The following is a 17618-nucleotide window of genomic DNA, read 5'->3' as shown; positions in this document are numbered from 1 at the left end:
ACAAAATGGAACTTGATTGAAAGGGTATTGGATAACTCCGTGGTATCAAAAGAAGAAGAATGATCTCTACTTAGAAAGTTCAGGAAACCAAGAATACTTTGAGGGCCACGGGTGGTAGGAACTAAGGAAATTGATAAATGGCCTCCAAATTTTTTCCCTTTCTTTGTCATTCTTCTTAAGTGTCTGAAGTCCTAGAAGAGCGAAATCAGGTTGGCCTAGCCCACACCCTTCATGGGAGAGAGTGGGATACTTTAGTTGGCAGTCTCTCTAAGACTGCATACAATAAAAGACTTCCCTAAAAGAAGGTTTGATGTTGTTACAGGAAAGGGGGACTGGGTGTGGATAGAAGGCAACCAGACAACAGATGTTCACTAACCTCTTCTCAAGGCTGTCCTGGAAGACATTTCAGTATATGCTATAAAATGTCATAGAGGAGTAAGGAAGGAGTACTTCCAAGTTACATGAAAACAATTTTAAGTGTGCTCTTTAAGCAAGTGAAGGCATTGGCATCAGTTCGATAAGGACTAGTACAAAGAAAGTAACAGATTCATTCCTTTTAGTGGGATCCTGAAGACCCGGGATCGAATCCCACGTCAGGCTCCCTGCATGGAGCCTGCTTCTCTACCCTCTCTCTCTCTCTCTCTCTCTCTCTCTGTGTGTGTGTGTGTGTGTGTGTGTGTGTGTTTCTCATGAATAAATAAATAAAATCTTAAAAAAAAAAAAAGATTATTCCTTTTAGCAATTGCTTTGGGTATAACATCTCCAAATAAGCCACACCAACTTTAAATGGAGAACATCTCTAAATTCTTGAGATTTCTATTCCAGTTGTATGAAGATAAATATGTGTGATGAAAAGTTTTATCATTAAAACTCAAAAGGCATTTGCTCACTTACATTTCAGGTCCCAGTAGAATACTCTATATTGTTTTCTGAATTGTTTTTTATAATGTTACATGAATTTGTGTGTTTAAAATACATGTATGTAGAGCTAGCACACAGGAGTGAGTTGTAGACAAAATTGAAATGATAACTTTCAAATTCAAGTTTCGGTGTAATGCTCCTTGTTAGAGTGAGCAGTTGTGCTAGGGCTTCAGCTATTTCTAAAAGCAACATCTGACCTTTTGCAATACCAGGTAGAAGCTTGAGTGTTTCTGTACTTTCCTGTGAGCCTAATTTCTTTTAAGGACCAGAGCAGTGACTGTTGAATAACTGATTCTTCCTCAAATAAGAAATCTGCTGTGCACGAGCATCCCTGTACATAATTATTTGAAATATGTAGTGGATTTTTAAAGCTGGAAGGATTCATTGAGACTGAATTTGATTTTTTGTACTCTTATTGTTCCTTTCTTTGCAAGCTCTTGTTTTGCAACAAGCAAGGAAAATGAGTGGACCCCCCCCCCCAAAATTGCTGGCATGGCTGGAAATAGAAATTAATGATTCAAATACGAGAGGCAGTGCAGAAATCCTCAGCTGGGTGGCAGGAAACAGAGAGAGTGAAAGTCAGAGACTGCTCTTTTTCAAAAGGCAAAACAAACAACTCACAGTGAAGTGTACGTGAAAATCATTTCTAATAATAGCTCATGGGAGACAGTTCCCAGGAAAAAGACCATTGGTGCACTGAGGAAATTAGAGCGAGAACACACAGTATCTCGATGTGTTACTTAAGGCAATGGAGCTTTAGAGTTTACCTTATGTGCCTTGTACATTGATTAAATACAAAATATATGCTGGCCATTTTGACCATCATTTACTGTATTGATTTGTTAGCAGGGGAACTGTAATAAAAAAGCCATTGATTTACTGTCCTTATTTGCTTATGGGCTTTTTTTTATTATTAATTTTTCACGTTCTCTCTTTTTTTGGACCATTTCTTCTAGACAAATGCTGTGCTTCATGAAGTTAGAAGAGAAGGGGTCCCTGTGGAACAAAGGAATGAAATCTTGACCGCCATCCTTGCCTTGCTCACTACACGCCAGAACCTGAGGAGGGAGTGGCATGCCAGGTTAGTTGTGTTACAAAATGGGGATTTGTTGTTCCTAAAAAACAAGAGCTGTAATTCGGCCGAGCCCTTCCTTACAGTGGGTCTCGTCCCTCTGATTTGAGGACCCATGAAAAATAAGCGAGTTATAGTTGCTTTCAGCCAAAGTTAGCTCTGCTGCATATGGTACCTACATTAATTGAAATGAGCCATGATGTCATCTGTAGGTGTATATGATTTATCCCTGAGTGTAACACTTCGCATAAATGTTTGCATCCTGAGCATAATATAATAGTAGTACCTGATGCTGAAGGACCCTTTTAATCAACAGTCTAAAAGACTAACATTGCTATTTAGTTAGGGCAGATGTCTGGGAAATTCACATAGTGCTCTTACATCACTCAGTGAGAGCAGATTGCTTGAAAGTGGTCTATTCATCAACCCCAGTTTTAGAACTGGCCAAGTAGGAATTATGTTGGCTTCAACCTCATTTCTTTGCTCATGGACTTACCTGCGATTAGAAAGCTGCTACTGGTAGAAAGTTTCTATAGATCATCAGTTTTTACAGAATGGATGCTTGCTTAGTATGGATTCTGTTATCTTGCTTTTATTTGAAAAACAATTAATGGTTGGAACACTGGAAGCACTTCCCCCGAATGTTAGAGTCACCTTTTAGATCAGCAATTGGGTAAAAATTGTCGAATTATCTGTCTCTCAGCAAGAGAGAGAGGAATCAGGAAGATCATGCTGAATTTTGTTGCGGGGTCTTATCTGATGCTTAAAAATCCTATGTGCCTGGGAGTCAAGAACATTGATAGACATAATATTTCTCCAAATGAGTTCATACAACAGAATTTATAATAATTGATGGCTTTACTAGTAATAATTATCATTCAAATTGGTTTGTGAACAAGGCTGAAGATGAGCATTTTCCAAGAAAGGAGACACTGAAGAGTATGAACTGTCCTCCCCAACTAGGTATTGGAAAGCTACTTTTCAAGTGTGTATATAATCTCTAAATTCATACTTGATTTAGAAGAATAATTTTAAAATTCCCCTTGATACTCTCCCTCTCCCTTCTTTTTTGTAGTGTAGTCAGATTAAAGGACAGTTTCAACTACAGTAAGTAAATAATCTCCAATTTAACTTTTCTTGTATTCCAACTTAAGCATATATATTCATTAAAATATGCATATTTTATTAAATACTGGAATATCCATATGGGGACATCTAAGATGTGTTTCTATATTTAACCTTTTATTTCTTTTTCCCCTGGTGATTCTTATTAAATAAGAAACAGAAAAGGAAAGAAAGAATTTCCTTATAATCTCTCTTCCACACCCTTCCTTACTTCCCCCCCCCCCCATCCCTCCAAAGACAGCACAGCTCAGAGACCAAATGTTGAGGATGGATGTCTTCTGTTGAGTGCATTTGGTTTGTTAACAATAATTTCCTACTACACCAAATCATCAGACAACATGCCCGAAATGGCCTATTTAAAAGGAGTCTGGTTTCAGCATTTCTGGCCCTTACTGCTAACAATTTAATCAGGAGCTGGAGCCAGTGTTGAAGTTGATGGAGTCTAGCATCTGAAACAAAAATTCTCAAGTCCTTTGTGGTAGGGGAGGAGAAAAGAAAGAGCTTAGTTGCTGACACTCTGCAGACCCCCTTAAAACTAAACACCTGAAAGCAAATTTCAAGAGGGTCATGTCTTGAGAGCTCAGAAGGAAAAGTGTCTTCAGAGTATTAAATAACCATAATCCTCCCCCCCACCCCTTCTCCACCCCCATTTCCCCATTTGATGTTTCCCATCCCAGTGACCTATCTGAAAGACTCATCCATATGATCTGTATAAACAGACTGTTACCATACACCACCTCTCTTTTCCTCATCAAAGCTTCCTCTGGCCGTCTGGAACCGGGCACTACCCCGAGTAGCCATCAGGCGGGTGGTGGTGAAAGTTATAAAACATCCACTGCCGAGCTAACCGAGCCGCCTGTGTTTTAGAGATTGGCTCATTGTGTACTTTGGAATTACACGAGGAAAAATGTGCTTTGACAGAAAATAATTAGCGCTCGCCAAAGGCCAAGCAATAGGTTACAGTATTTTACTTTCATCAAAGCTGTCAGGGGATCAGTTAGATTAGATAATAGAAATTTTTTCCTCCGAAAGTTAAATACAGATGACTCTAATTACCTTCTATTGCACATTGGAGAATGCATGATGAGTAGTACAGCCTCAAGAAATGGGGGTCAGCGGAGACTGCTGCCGGCAGTGGCTCCAATAGGGGTCCATTGTCATAAAGAGCACCCCCCCATCCCCTCTGCAGTTCCTCTGCAGTAGTGATATGAGGGAGAATGTTTTAAAGCCAAACTTGTAACTGGGTTTTAAAATATTTCTCTCTCTCTCAGGCCCACAGCTGAGGCATTGTTTGGACTCCCTGAAGTCTCTTAAACTGAAAGCATATGTTCCCTGTAATTTCACTTTTTGAGCAAAGTGTCACTTCTGCATGACTCGGGGTAACTGAGTTTGTCACAGTGTCACACAACCCGGTGATTCCAGAGGCACATCTGAATGCTGTGGGTCGCCTTCCCCAAGCTTGGTAATCCCATAAACAACCCTCTCCAAATAGGCTTATTAAGGCTGTCTATTCACTTCCCCCGAGTTGAATGATCCCAAGTACATCAGGAGAAGCTGTGTGAATGCAGGGTAAGTGTTAACAGAAGTGGTACAGAATTTCTGAAGATTTGGCTTTGTTTATACAGTCCACTCTGCCTGATGGACAGCTTGTTATAGCTTTTAAAGAACTGGGTGAGCCCTCTGATCTGACCCCTTCTTGACCTCCGCAGCCCAAAGGTCAGTCTGCAGCTAATAAACCCTGAGGTTCTTAGGGTCTACTGTAGGAAAAGGCAGAAAAAGAGCAGCTGCAGGGACTGGGTGTCCTGGGCAAGGCTGCTTTAGGGTCACTCTCTGATAATGAAAATGATTACCAAATTATATGGAGGTTTAACCACAGTAGTGAGAGAGAAGAGGGTGGAGCCCTGTGTATTAGGTCTGATAAATGAACTGTGAAGAAGGCCCATCTGGCTCCCAACGTCTTGTCTCCCCCTCTCTCCCTACCAAGGGGAAACATTTTAAAATAACAGCAGTACATATAGACTCAATGACCCATGCAAGGAGCTGGAATGGATTAAGATTTAATGGTGACAGTGGAAGAAATTATCATTTGAAAAGTGCGCTGAAGAAAAGGTACAGCTCCGTGTCCGTGCCCGAGTTGTTTTTCTAAATAAAATACAGCAAAACATCGGCGCCTTGGTTTATTTTCCACAAATCCCTAGTGCCTTTCCTCGACTGTGGAGAATTTTCAGGGCATGTCTATTGTGGAATAATTATCCGTAGTCAGCTGGAGGAGAGGAATGGGCTTCCTTTGCCTTGAACATGGTGGAAGGACAATCAGATATTTTGTTTTCAGCTTGCTCACTCAGTTGAGCGAATATAGGTAAATCAAGTGTTCGGGAAAATGAAATGCTCTACAAAAAAGCTACGATCCACTTCAGCCCCTGGCCACCAAACGTTGTGCACGTTTGGATCCTAGATGTACCTGTTACTCTCAGACACACAACTTCGTAATTTCTTGTCTGTAAAAGGAAGATGAAAGCACGTAATGTCCATTGAGTAGATAGAGTTGTTCCTTTCTTTATTCCTTTTTCAAAAAAGCATCATAGCAATGCTAGTTGCATGGTGGGTAGGTCATAAGCTGTATGTTCCCTTCCTGTTCATTGATAGGAGTAATCTACTTAAAGCTCTCTCCCAGCTCCCTGGGAAGAGTGTCCTGGCATCCGAACTGTGATGTTGGGCTTCACTAAGCTCTGTGCTCTCCTTCGGAGATGGTGGGCACGGCTATGACTCTGTGTTCTGAAATAAGAATGAGTTTATTTGATGAACATTTTTGTGTGTTTCCTGTATATACCATACACAAAACACCACATAATATGCCATGGGGTAGACATTATGTTCGACAGCCAGTTGAAGAATGTATCTGGGGATGAGATTCTAGCAAGTTCCCAGAAAAGGGGGGTGTGGAAGGCAGTGGAAAGAAAGGTGGTGGAACCATCCTAAAACCACAACGGAGAGGCAAGTTGCTCCAACCCACTCGAGAGTATTTCACTGTATACATCATTGCAGACCAGAATTGCTGTGCTTTTGAAAAGCCTCTTATGTTGAACTACACTGTCTACACATTCAACTGTCACTCAGACAAAGTTATATTTAAAATGGAAACAAAAAACTAATAAACATTATCCAAAGTCAGTATATGTTTCATTTTGGATTTTGACTTGACCTTGTTCTGCCTGTGGGGAACTACAGTGAGCTGAGAGCTAGGTGGAGGCTAACAGAGGGAGTTGAGGGACACTTGTCTGATTTTAATGCTTTTTAGCTTGGAAATAACACCTTTAAATTTGTGCTGAGTAAGATGCAAATGCAACAACATAAGACGAAAGCCAGGCCATTAGGGTTTTTTTTTTTTTTCCAATTGAGATATAAATTCACAAACTATAAAATTTCATGTAACATAAAATTAGTCATTCTAAAGTGTACATTTAAGTGATTTTTAAAAGTATACTCGCAAGATTGTGCAACCATCACCATTATCCCATTCTGGAGCATTTCCATTACCCCAGAGAGAAGTCCCAGAACTGCTAACAGCCACTCTCAATGCCCCTTTGTCCCCTTGTCCCTGACAAGCACTAACCTACTTTCTATCTCTATGGATTTGCCTTTTCTGAACATTTTATATAAATAGAACCCTACACTATGTGACTTTTTGTATCTTGCTCCTTTCATTTAACATAGTGCCTTCAGAGTTGGTCTATGTTGTAGCCTATATAAGGACTCTCTTCTTTTTCATTGCCAAGTAATATTCCGCTGTAGGAATAGACCAAGTTTTGCTTATGCATTCTTCACTTACCAGACATGTGGGTTGTTCTTTGTGCTGTTCTGCTCTGAGTGTAAACCCAGGAGTGGAATTGCTGAGTCATATGGTCACTTGAGGACTTGCCAGACTGTTTTCCACATCTGCCACCCTGTCTTACATTCCTAGCAGTAGTGCACAGGGCTTGGAGTTTTCTCCACAACCTCACCAACACTTACTCTCCTTTGTTGTTTGGATGGTAGATATCCTAGTGTGGTTTTGATTTGCATTTCCCTGATGATGAATGATGTCTTGAACATTTTCTCATTTGCTTCCTTAACCACTTAGATTCTTACCGGGAGATTAAAGAACACAACTGATGTAAGCATGCACCCCCGTTACTTGGAGAGAAACTCACGAGCCCATTAGGGGTATTCGGCTTAGCGAGGGGCCAGGGCTCCAAATGAAGCTGTCCTGAGAGTACAGCTGGGCCCATCCCCTGGTTTCTGTAGGCAAGCCCAGCCCTTGGCTTATTTGCAGGTGGCCCTGTGTATTTGTTTTGGAAAACCCCCACCTCATTCCTTCTCCCATTCTCCTCCATCCCTTTCGTTACAGCCTCTCAGAGCCATTGCACACTGGATAGGAATGTGACTGAGTAAACAGACACTCTATTTACAGCTCGTCCACTTCTAGGCTCAGAAGATCATCGATAGTCCCATCGTAGACAACTTCATTCGGGTATGAGGAACCTTAAAATGGTGCTGAGAACAGTTTCAAAACCTTTTATGGCCATTTCTTAGGAAAACTTTCAGAACTACTTACTTCCAGTCAAAATTAACTCTCTAGATCTTGATGACTTTATATACGTCTTCCGCATATTGGGCTTTGTCAGCTCAGAGAACTGCCGAGTTAGCCCTTTTCCTGGACAAGAGAACCATCTTGTTATTGACCATCTCCACTGTAACCTTTGCCATCTTACCTCCAGGACAGATCCACTTTGGACATCTTTGTTACGGCTCCAAAATCCAGCTGTTAGAACCTTTCCTACAGTGAATGAGCTTCAGAACTGTGATCTGGGTGCAGCAAGTAAAACAGTTTGTGTATAACTTCTGTGGATCAGCTCTGGTCCCAAGACTAGCACAGGAAAGTTTTTCTCCATGGATATGTGGTTTCTCCTTTTGCCTCCTGGCAGGCCTGAATTATATACAAAACTGACAAGTTGATCCAGTCCAGTTTAGCCATGAACTGTTATTTATTGAGTGCTTGTTATGTACAAATAACCATGCTAAATGCTGTGGGGAATATTAAGATGAGCATGGTACAGTGTTGATTCTGAAATAATGTGTAGTTTAGTGTGGGGGAGGATAGGGCAGGTTTATAGGAACACAGTGGCTAGCCTGCAGATTTTCATTCTTTTTCTGCAAGAACCTGGAAGATGACTTAGCATTAGAGTCTAATCCAAAGGAACCTACAGTGTGGTAGGAGCTTACAAAAAGGAATAGCCTCACATATATACATATTTGATTCTTTATTTACATTTGGTCTCCCCTACCAGAATATAAACCTTGTGAGGGCAGAGCATTTGCCTGTTCCCCAGCTGTAAAAATCTGCAGCCCGGCTCATTGCAACATTAAGTGTCAGCTTTATTAGAACCATGCCCGATATGAGCAGGGACCCTGTTGCCTATTTACCCTGTTGCATCTAGAATAGTGCCTGGCACTCAGATTTATTCAGTGGCTGCCTGAATAGAATAGCTTTCCCGTCAACCCATTCTGTATTTGTAAGTACTTTGAGTTCCTTCTTAATTTTGAAGAGGAATGACTCTTTAAGACGCCGGCCTCTTGCTTTTTTGAGTATGTATTCATCTCATCTAGCCAGAGGTAGAAACCGTGAAGTTGGATGTAAGGAGAGATTTCTGATATGTGGTTTTTTGGTGTTTAAGTCCCAAGACTGCACCCTGACTGCTGCTTCCAGCAGGAGGTCCAAGGAAGGACACTGTGTGCACAGGCTGATCTGGGTCCTTGAGGAAGAGCCCAGAAATGGACACCATGGAATTGAGCTGGGACCAAGACAAAAAGACGTAGTCTCATTTCTAAGGCAGCTATTCCTGATCCCATGCTGTTCTTGGAAATGAAATAGAAATGGGGGAAAGGGGAGAGGCCTCCCTAGAGCCATTCCTCTGAACAAGAGGATGACTTTCAGGCCAGGAGGGGCAATGCTGAACCTAAATGGGGCTACAGGGGCCCCTGGGTGGTGCAGTCATTTAAATGTCTGACTCTTGGTGTCACCACAGGTCATGATCTCGTGGGTCATGGGATCGAGCCCTGCATCAGTTTCTGTGCTCAGTGGGGAGTTTCTGTCTCTCTCTCCTCTGCTCCCCCTACCCCCTGCACTCACTTTCCCTGTCTCTCTCAAGTAAATATATATAATATATATACACATATATATTAAATAATATATATATAATATATATACACATATATGTTAAATAATATATATATATATATATATATATATATATATATATATATATATATATATTAGATGTGGCTTCAAGTTCGCATTTTACCTGCTCCAGGGAGTTGCTTTTTGCTGGTTACCTGTGAATATCCTGATATGCCTTTAATGGTATCAGTGCAGTGATGAGCGTCAACCTTAGTGAGTTGACATTTGGGCCAGAATTTGCTTGCTGCCCTCAGAAACTGTGGTCATGAGAAGTGGAACCACTAGCCCTGAGGACAGGCATAGCCCCGAGGACAGGCTATGGGATGACGAGGCTGAGGTTACTATCTTCTGAGACAACATGTGATGGTGTCGTCTGATCATGTCAACTGCTGTCACTCACGTTAGAGAGAGGGGCTGCTACTTCTGGCCGAGGTAGTTTGGAGCTAGAAGTCTATGGTCCAGTAGCTAACTCTAACCCTAACTGGCTGAATTTGTTTGCAGGGTTGGGGCGGGGGGGGCGGAATACATGAGGAAGCTTCGAGGGAGAAGGAGGAAGGCACTAGCCTGCCATTTGCCATCTCTTCCTTTCCTTTTTAATGCATCTGTCCCATCTCCTTTAATAATTGCAGTCACTGCTTTCTGCTGCCCTTAGCAGAAGAATGTCCTTTGTGTATCTGAACCAGATTACTCCATAAAACCTGGTAACTCCATAAAACCTCCTCATAAATGTGTAGGAATTGAAACATTGTATAAATTTAGAGCAAGGATTAAATGAGTCTAGAGATAGGGTTACCTTTTCTCCAAGATACAGCAACTTATCTTAAGGAGGCCAGTGTTGTTAATGTTATTACCATTGTTACTGTCATTATTTGAACAGTTTTATGGGAGACAAAAGCCAATTGACTTCTGCGCATCTTATTTATAAAATCAACACGCAGGCTTCAGTATGAGCTTCACTCCTGGCAGATTCTGACTGTGATTGGTTGCTGACTATTTCTCACAGGCAGTGCTTTCTTAAACTTTTTGAAAAGGCATTGATTAATCCATTTATTTCTTCCACAAATACTTACCAAGTGCTTGCTATTTGTCAAGTACTTGCTGTCAAGCACTGTTGCAGGTCCTGGGAAGTGGAGTGGTAACAACACTGATGGAAGAGCTTCTCTCATGGAGCTTATGTTCTAGAGGGAGGACAGACAAGACGTGTGTTCCTAAGTGGAACTCTGAAAATCTCCTTTGAAGAAAGGCGGTGGGGGATTGCGCGTGTTAATGCACTCCAGAACTTAATAAACGGTGGTTATGGTTACTGTGAGTGATCTGTCAGTTATGCATTGACTCAGCAAATATTTATCGAGTACCGAGCTGGTAGCAGACACTATCATGGGCCTTGAGGTTATAGAGATGAGTAACACTTGACTAGGGGAAATGTATTATGCAATATAGTACAATAAATGCTGTGCAAGAGTATTAAGTCAGGATTCTGTGCAAAGAAAGTGCGGAAGAGAGGGAAGAAAGTGGCTGGCTCTTCTGAAGTGCTCTCATGTGACTCTCACTATATGCCCAGCTGTTGTGGGGAAGACTGCTCCATTGTGAAATTGTGTTGGCTGCAAGTGGGTAGGAAGCATTTTGTCTCAGAGAGTGAGAAATAGAGGAGAAATTTATGTGTGATTATGGGTCATGGGATAAAATCTGGGATACTTCTTTCCAGAGGGATTTAATTCTCAATGATCAATGGGGGATGTTTTCTTTCAGAGCAAATTTCATTAACATGGCATGGAGGTTGGGAGCATAGATTCTGAGCAGGTTGCCTGGGTTTGAGTCTTGGATCCATGTCTGTAATAACTCTAGGCAGTTAGAGAGAAGTTACTTAACCCCTCTGAAGCTCAGTTTTCTCATTTGTAACTTGCACAGGAGATAATAATAGAACTAGCATACTAGGTGTTCAGGAAAAATTACCCATCACCTTTAGATCCAAACAGAAAAGTCAAGAATAAGCCTGGCCACATTAATCCTTTGAGAGCATGCCCCCCCCACCCATGTCAAGCCCCAGCCTCATGGTAGGGGCCCCACCTTACCACACCTGTGTAGGGATGAACGCTAGATGGATTTTGTCCTGTGCCAGGCCCCACACTAATTAAGCACTGTCACATAGAACTGACAGACGGAGGCCTGAACTCCAATTCGAATCCTTTCTCCAGCTGGCTTTTCGCTCGGGGCTTGATACTCAGGGTCTCAGCAACCCTCCAGCTGGACAAGGTGCTCTCTGTAAGTTAGATCCCAGGGAAGTGCTGGAGGTAGGGTAGGTGTTCCACCTGACCGTGTCACCCTTCTCCCTCCACTGTCCTTGAAACCTGCAATGGGGCTCATTTTAGTAGTAATAGCAGCTAACGTTTATTGAAGACTAAGTGCCAGTGTTTTAAGTGGCTTAGGAGGTGAGAAAACAGAGGCATGGCGAGGTGGAGTAACTTGCCCAAGGCAACATGGCTAATGGTGGAAATGGAAGTCAAGCCAGAGCAGCCCCAGCACAGACCTGGGCTGTGAGGCTTTACAACCACTCATAGGTTCATGTAGTACTTTGGCATGGGTCCCACAATAATAGGGCTCAGAGCCCTTCCAGGATCCTACCCAGGGTGGAGAAAGGCATGGGTATATTAGCAAAGGTTTCTTTCCTCCAATACCTAAGCACGTTCAGCACTTTTTAGTTGTGGGTGCCCCTCTCTCTGTAAAGAAGTAATCTCCAGCCCGTGTTCTCTTTTCAAGGAAAGTTACTACCTTTATAGCTGTGTCCTCCTCCTATATTGTTTACAGTCTTTTCAGGTGGGAGTAGGGGCGCCAATGGGAACATCAAATTTTAGCCTCCAAGAACCTGTAAACCCTCTAAGTGGAGAAATTTTGAGGCAGGGTTGGTTAGTCAGGGCTGATTTGAGTGGGTTCCCTTAAGGTGAACAGGTAGCATTTAGCTCCTCTATGATGGGTCCGTCACCAGTTGTACAGTGTGCTTATGTCTCGGAAAGTATTCACCGTGCGTGGAGAGTCATGATCTTACTCTATCCTGGGATGTCTCCAGTGCATTTTACAAATTTACCCTGTAATGGATATTCCAGGTTACAGATCAAAGTTTGACTCTGCTTTCAGCTGAGGAAGTACTGGGGGGAGGGAGGGGGGGAGGAACAATTCTGTCGGCCTGTAGGGGACACTGTTGTATCACACATCGGAATGAGTTTCAGCATCTTGTCTCAGGACAGAAAACAAAACCGACAAATCAAAAAACAAAAATAGGTCAATCACCCTCATGTTACTTATTGAAATTATTTGAGTGATTCCAATGTGTTTAGAATAGTCACTGCTTTCAGGTATTTATCAGGCCGTGTCGTATCTGGGCACGAAAGGAACAATTTAGCGTTTCTTTGCCAGGTGGGAATGATTGACACTTTTCTGATTAGCTTTCTCTCCATACTCTCTTCTGGACAGGGTACTTTTTAGTTCAATAAACCTTTAGGTTTAGTGGAATTATCTTCATTTTTCACTAAGACATGCCCACGTCAAGTTGAAATGCTGGAGTTCTGTCGTATTCTAAATAAATATCATAAGCCTTTTGAAGGGCATTTTGGAAGTTCTGAGTCTCTTCTTTTTATCCATATCTTTTGCTTCACTGAAAAAAAGATGCTGTTTACTGAGAAAATGAAGTCCTGTCTATAAGGCAGGCCTGCGTAGGGCTCAGCCGGAGCTCCGGGAAGCCCGCTGCCAGATGCTCGGCATGGCTCTCGGTTGGGCAAGCCTCTCTTTCCAGACTGTAGACAGTCTCCGTATCCGTCCAGGTGCCCCGTGGCCTTGCCAGCAAAGCCTCCACCCTCACCCCCCCGCCCCGCCCCGGCCCAGCTCTGGCCCCTTCCTACTGGAATATGGGCCCTGGAAGGCGATTGTAATTAACCCTCGGAAAGCATAGGTTTTGCTAAGCAGCGTGCACAGTAATGATTTTGTTAGCTTGCTTCATTTCCAGTTTCACCATCAATTATGCCATGTGTTTCATCCAGTTGGTGCTACCCTCCCAGTGTTAATTATAACCTACAAGACTGTTACAGTTAATTTTATGGCAAGCATATTGTCTCTTCAAGGCTCCAGAGCAGCTCATAAATTATCTTGAAGGTAAAATGTAACTTGGGGAACTAGTTAGCAAAATTCCATCCATCTCGCTTAGGAGCTGCAGCTGCTACTGTCAGCTGCCTCGCCGCCGCATTGTGAAGGAATTACGGTGGGTCAGGTTTAAGAGGGTAGGCCCGGGCTGTCACTGAGGAGAAAGGCTGTCCTGGCCCTGTCAGACAAGTACCTTCTGCCAATCCCTGGTGGTTTCACTTTGCAGGCAGGAAGAGGCAGCCAGCGCAGGTGGATGGTCCCCAAGCTGTCTGTATTCATTACTTTACAGAAACTTGTTGTAGGTAGGCAGGTCCGGAGACCTTTCCTCTTCTCTGTTGTCATGATGTTAGGCATCATCTGCAAAGTGTGAGAGAGATAACTCTATAACTAACTCCGGGTTTGGGCCGGAGATGGCAGAATGGAAGGGCGGGAGTGAGCGGTACCTCCCAGCAGCCCCCGGAAGGCCCGTGGCTGCAACCAGCATTTTATTTGTGGTTGTTATTGTTCACATAATCTGATAAAGTAAGATTTCACTGTGAACGAGTGTACTCTAAAATTGCCTACTAAATAAATTAGCAGGTTATCTTATTGGGATAATAAACACACTCTTTTTCTGCTTCCTCACACGAAGTCTAAGCTTTACATTTCAGCCCTCAGGGCTTTAGCATTATTATTTTTAATGACTGAACACAAGTCTTTCATTTAGCTTGTTTGTAGAGTTACTGTAAATGATCTTTCTGCTGTTGGTTCTTCATTTGAAATTCTGCATGTTATGCTTGCTTGGAGAGCTCTGAGGGGCCTCTGAGAATCGGGAGCTGTATTAAGCACAGCATCTTCCAGCAGCATTGCGAACAGGCTGTGGCAGGGAAGTCAGAGAGGGTGTGTTAAGTCGGTACGCCTGCACGCATAAATCTACGTTCCAGGTGGAGCAGAGCATACACAAACAGTGCTCGAGAGCTCTGCCCCTTCCGTGAGCTGCTGGCTTCTCCCTGGATATTTCAGAGCATTTTCACATCTACCCAGAGGCGCGTGTGACCCATCAGCCCTGGGCTGTGTAACCAAGAGAATGAGACTGGTTTCGAGAGGGTTAGGAAGGCCCCCGCAATGCTGAGGCTGTGCCCAAAGAGGCCCTGGGCTTTCCCAAGGAAGTGTCCTTTGGAGCTCTTACTGACAGCAGCATGATACCTGGATATTTGTGAGTTTTCTAGTGAATTCAGACAAGAGGTTACAAACACAAATGTGTACAGGGCCTGGCAGGTACCCCAGATGAACGAAGCCGGAGTGGTGGGGCTGTGGTGCTCAGGAGGTACACACCCTGTCAGAAGTAGGAGCAGCTCTTCTGCTTTGCGGGGGGGAGCGGGGGGGGGGGGGGCTCTATGTTACTAGGTCCTCTGCATCTTCAAGAGAAATGGAAAATGGAGACTATGTGTATATACTTATCAAGTCTTCTATTTGAATATTAGTGGAAATTCTTTTTTAAATATACTTATTTAAATATTTATTTTAGAGGCATGAACCTGGGGGAGGGGTAGGAGAGAATCTCAAGTAGACTCCAAGCTGAATTGAGAGCCCACTGTAGGGTTCAATCTCACGACGCTGAGATCATAACCTGAGCTGAAACAAAGAGTTGGACGCTCAACCAGGTGACCAACCCAGGCACCCCAACGTTAGCAGAAATTCTAATGTTTGTACCTTAACATTCAGGCTAATTAATCAATACCTGTCTGAGGACTGGATGGTGTAGATAGGGTTCTGCTATAGAATGGAAGTCCTGCCTGCTTTGAATGAAAACTCTTCTCAACTTTCTCATACTTCTCAAGAAAAGAGAGATTGACCGGGCCAGGGCACCAGAATGCAGTCTGGGTATTGCCTTCAGTGACCTTTTAACATTGTTCTACTCTGTGTGGGTTCTTACTTGGAGGAAATATTTGCGTGTATTTGTTTGTTTGTTTGTTTATTTTGCCTCTAACTTGGCAGTCTCCTCTTTCCTTTTACAGAGAAATCATGAGAGTTTTTAGAAGTGAATGAGGTGTATGTGGTGCATAGTGTCACCATCAAAAGGGTGTCTGCAAAAATGTTGGCAAATTTGAATCTGATGAAGGATTTGATTCTTGGGGATAGGAGTAGGGCAGGGACTCTACTGCTAGTGATCACCATTTCTCCTGTTGCAGTCTCAAGCTTAGGCCTTATCCCTAGCTCCACCATGGGGGAATCCAGCTGTTCTTTCATGGCTCAAAGTTGTCATGTGGTCAGAATAATCTTTTAGTTTCACTGATCCGGACTGATGCCCACATGGAGGTGTGGTCTGGGAAGTTGTTAAATACATGTGGGTTTGATCTTCTGGAGAAGAGGAAAATATAAAAGCAATTTCTTTCCTTTAATAAAAAGAGAAAAGTAAGCATAGACCCTGGCTGCTGCTAAAGTCAGCTGTTACGCATGCGTGGCTGGATTTCATTGTAAATATTTCATAAGGGCTGTTAGAATGCAGCCAGGTTGACATCACAGCCCCCACTGTACCAAAGGAACCATTTCACTAAAATAAGCCAACATTTCTAAAGAAACATGAATTTCTAATGTAAAGTTAACATCAGGTCAGAAAACCCTCTGGAAGAAATGTCTGTATCAATGTTTATAATCTCTGCATTTATGGATTTGCAGTTTGTGCAAAAAACTCCCAAAGAGACTTTATTTTGGTTAAATAAGACCAGCTCATGAAATCGTCTGTATATCCAAATCCATCTTACCCCAATGTCTTGGCAGCCTTTTGTATAAATAATGTCTTTTCCAAAATGTGTGTATTTGAAAAAGGAAGAGGGAAATTAAGTGGCATGCTGTGTCTCTGGGTTGCCATCCACTGACAGAATGCTAGGAGCAGAAAGCAAAGACTGTTCATTCGTTCTTTAGAGCAAATTACAGAGCTGTACGTTAATTTATTGATTTAATTGAGGCATGGAAGGTTGCAGTGAAGACCAAAATGTTTACCCTCCTTTCATTTTCCTTGTTTCTTTTTATTGTAGGAAAAGTTTATTTAAGCATACCTCTTTTTTTTTTTTTTTTTTTTTTGTGGTGGTGGTGGTTGGTATGTCACACAAAATAAGTACGAGGTTTAGAGACTTTTGGCAGAAAAGAAATGAAAGGATGTTCACATTTTGTAAAAACTTAATCCATGTTCACAGATGGTCCTGTTCAGGTGCTATTTTAATTACGAGGTAAAGAACAGCCCCACACAGTTGGAAGTCGTCTTAATAAATGGAGAGGGGCTTTTGTCTTCAAGCGTCAAAAAATCCTTGTTACTGAGCAATTTAAAGACTTTGTGTTATAGGGGAGAGTCTCAAAATGACCAGGATACTTGGAGAGAGCAAAAGGATGGGCTTTTCTCAAGATCAAATGAGTTCGCTAGAAATGTTTTACAAGTATGTGGCTCAGCTTCCTCAATATTGGTTGTTTTAGCGGTGGCTTTTTCCAGTGATACATGTGCGCCATGAATATGTTCATATGATCAGAGGGAAAATAAACAGAACAAATTGCAAATAACATTTAAAAAGAATTTAATCCCAAATGGAAGTATTTTTTTACGGTTCTTAAGCTCAAAGGGTTGCATTGCCCTTCAAGTGATAGAGTGCTCAGAAGACCTAATACTAATTCACATGCTGCTGTAACTTACAGCTTGCATTAATAACACACAAATAGAACAGTCTTCTTATTAAATGTTAGTAATATAATAATGTCTTACTGTCTTTCCCTTAGTGGGGAATTATGAGGACCTCATGTTAGGACCTCAGTGTCCTGACATAGTTAATTATCCATGGATAATGGTTTTCAGCCATCGCTGTTCTGAGTGATGCAGCTTTGTTGTTGAGGGCTTATTAAGTGTTTGCAGACTCAGGTGCAGTGCACCTATGCACTTGCCTACAGAAGCAAACAGCTGGGTTTTCTTTACCATATTATACATCACATGGAGTGTCTCATTTATTATAGCTGAGCTAATGATGCAAGCACAAACCTCTATGTCCCATTCTCTATGGCGATAATATATTTGCTGTAGAGATGTTAGCTTGTTTTTCATAAGTAATTAATCTTTTCTTGTACCAAATGTATCACATGAAAATGGGTTAGCACAGAGGTCAAAATACATTTAATCTGGTCTTTTGA

The 17618-nt window shown here is 42.3% G+C and overlaps 1 protein-coding gene across 2 annotated transcripts in view; it reads left to right on the top strand.

Annotated features, from left to right (window-relative positions):
- Nucleotides 1-17618, top strand: part of FTO (FTO alpha-ketoglutarate dependent dioxygenase) — a 378983-nt gene that overhangs the window by 218830 nt on the left and 142535 nt on the right. For both annotated transcript variants that reach the window (XM_026011764.2, XM_072750216.1), the window contains one exon: nt 1878-2002. In XM_026011764.2, the coding sequence (XP_025867549.2) occupies nt 1878-2002 (125 nt within the window). The remainder of the gene's footprint in view (nt 1-1877; nt 2003-17618) is intronic.

Source organism: Vulpes vulpes, chromosome 2 (assembly GCF_048418805.1).
Source record: "Vulpes vulpes isolate BD-2025 chromosome 2, VulVul3, whole genome shotgun sequence".
Classification (NCBI taxonomy): domain Eukaryota; kingdom Metazoa; phylum Chordata; class Mammalia; order Carnivora; family Canidae; genus Vulpes; species Vulpes vulpes.
Note: the sequence above shows the minus strand (reverse complement) of the source record. Positions and strands in the feature narration are given on the sequence as shown.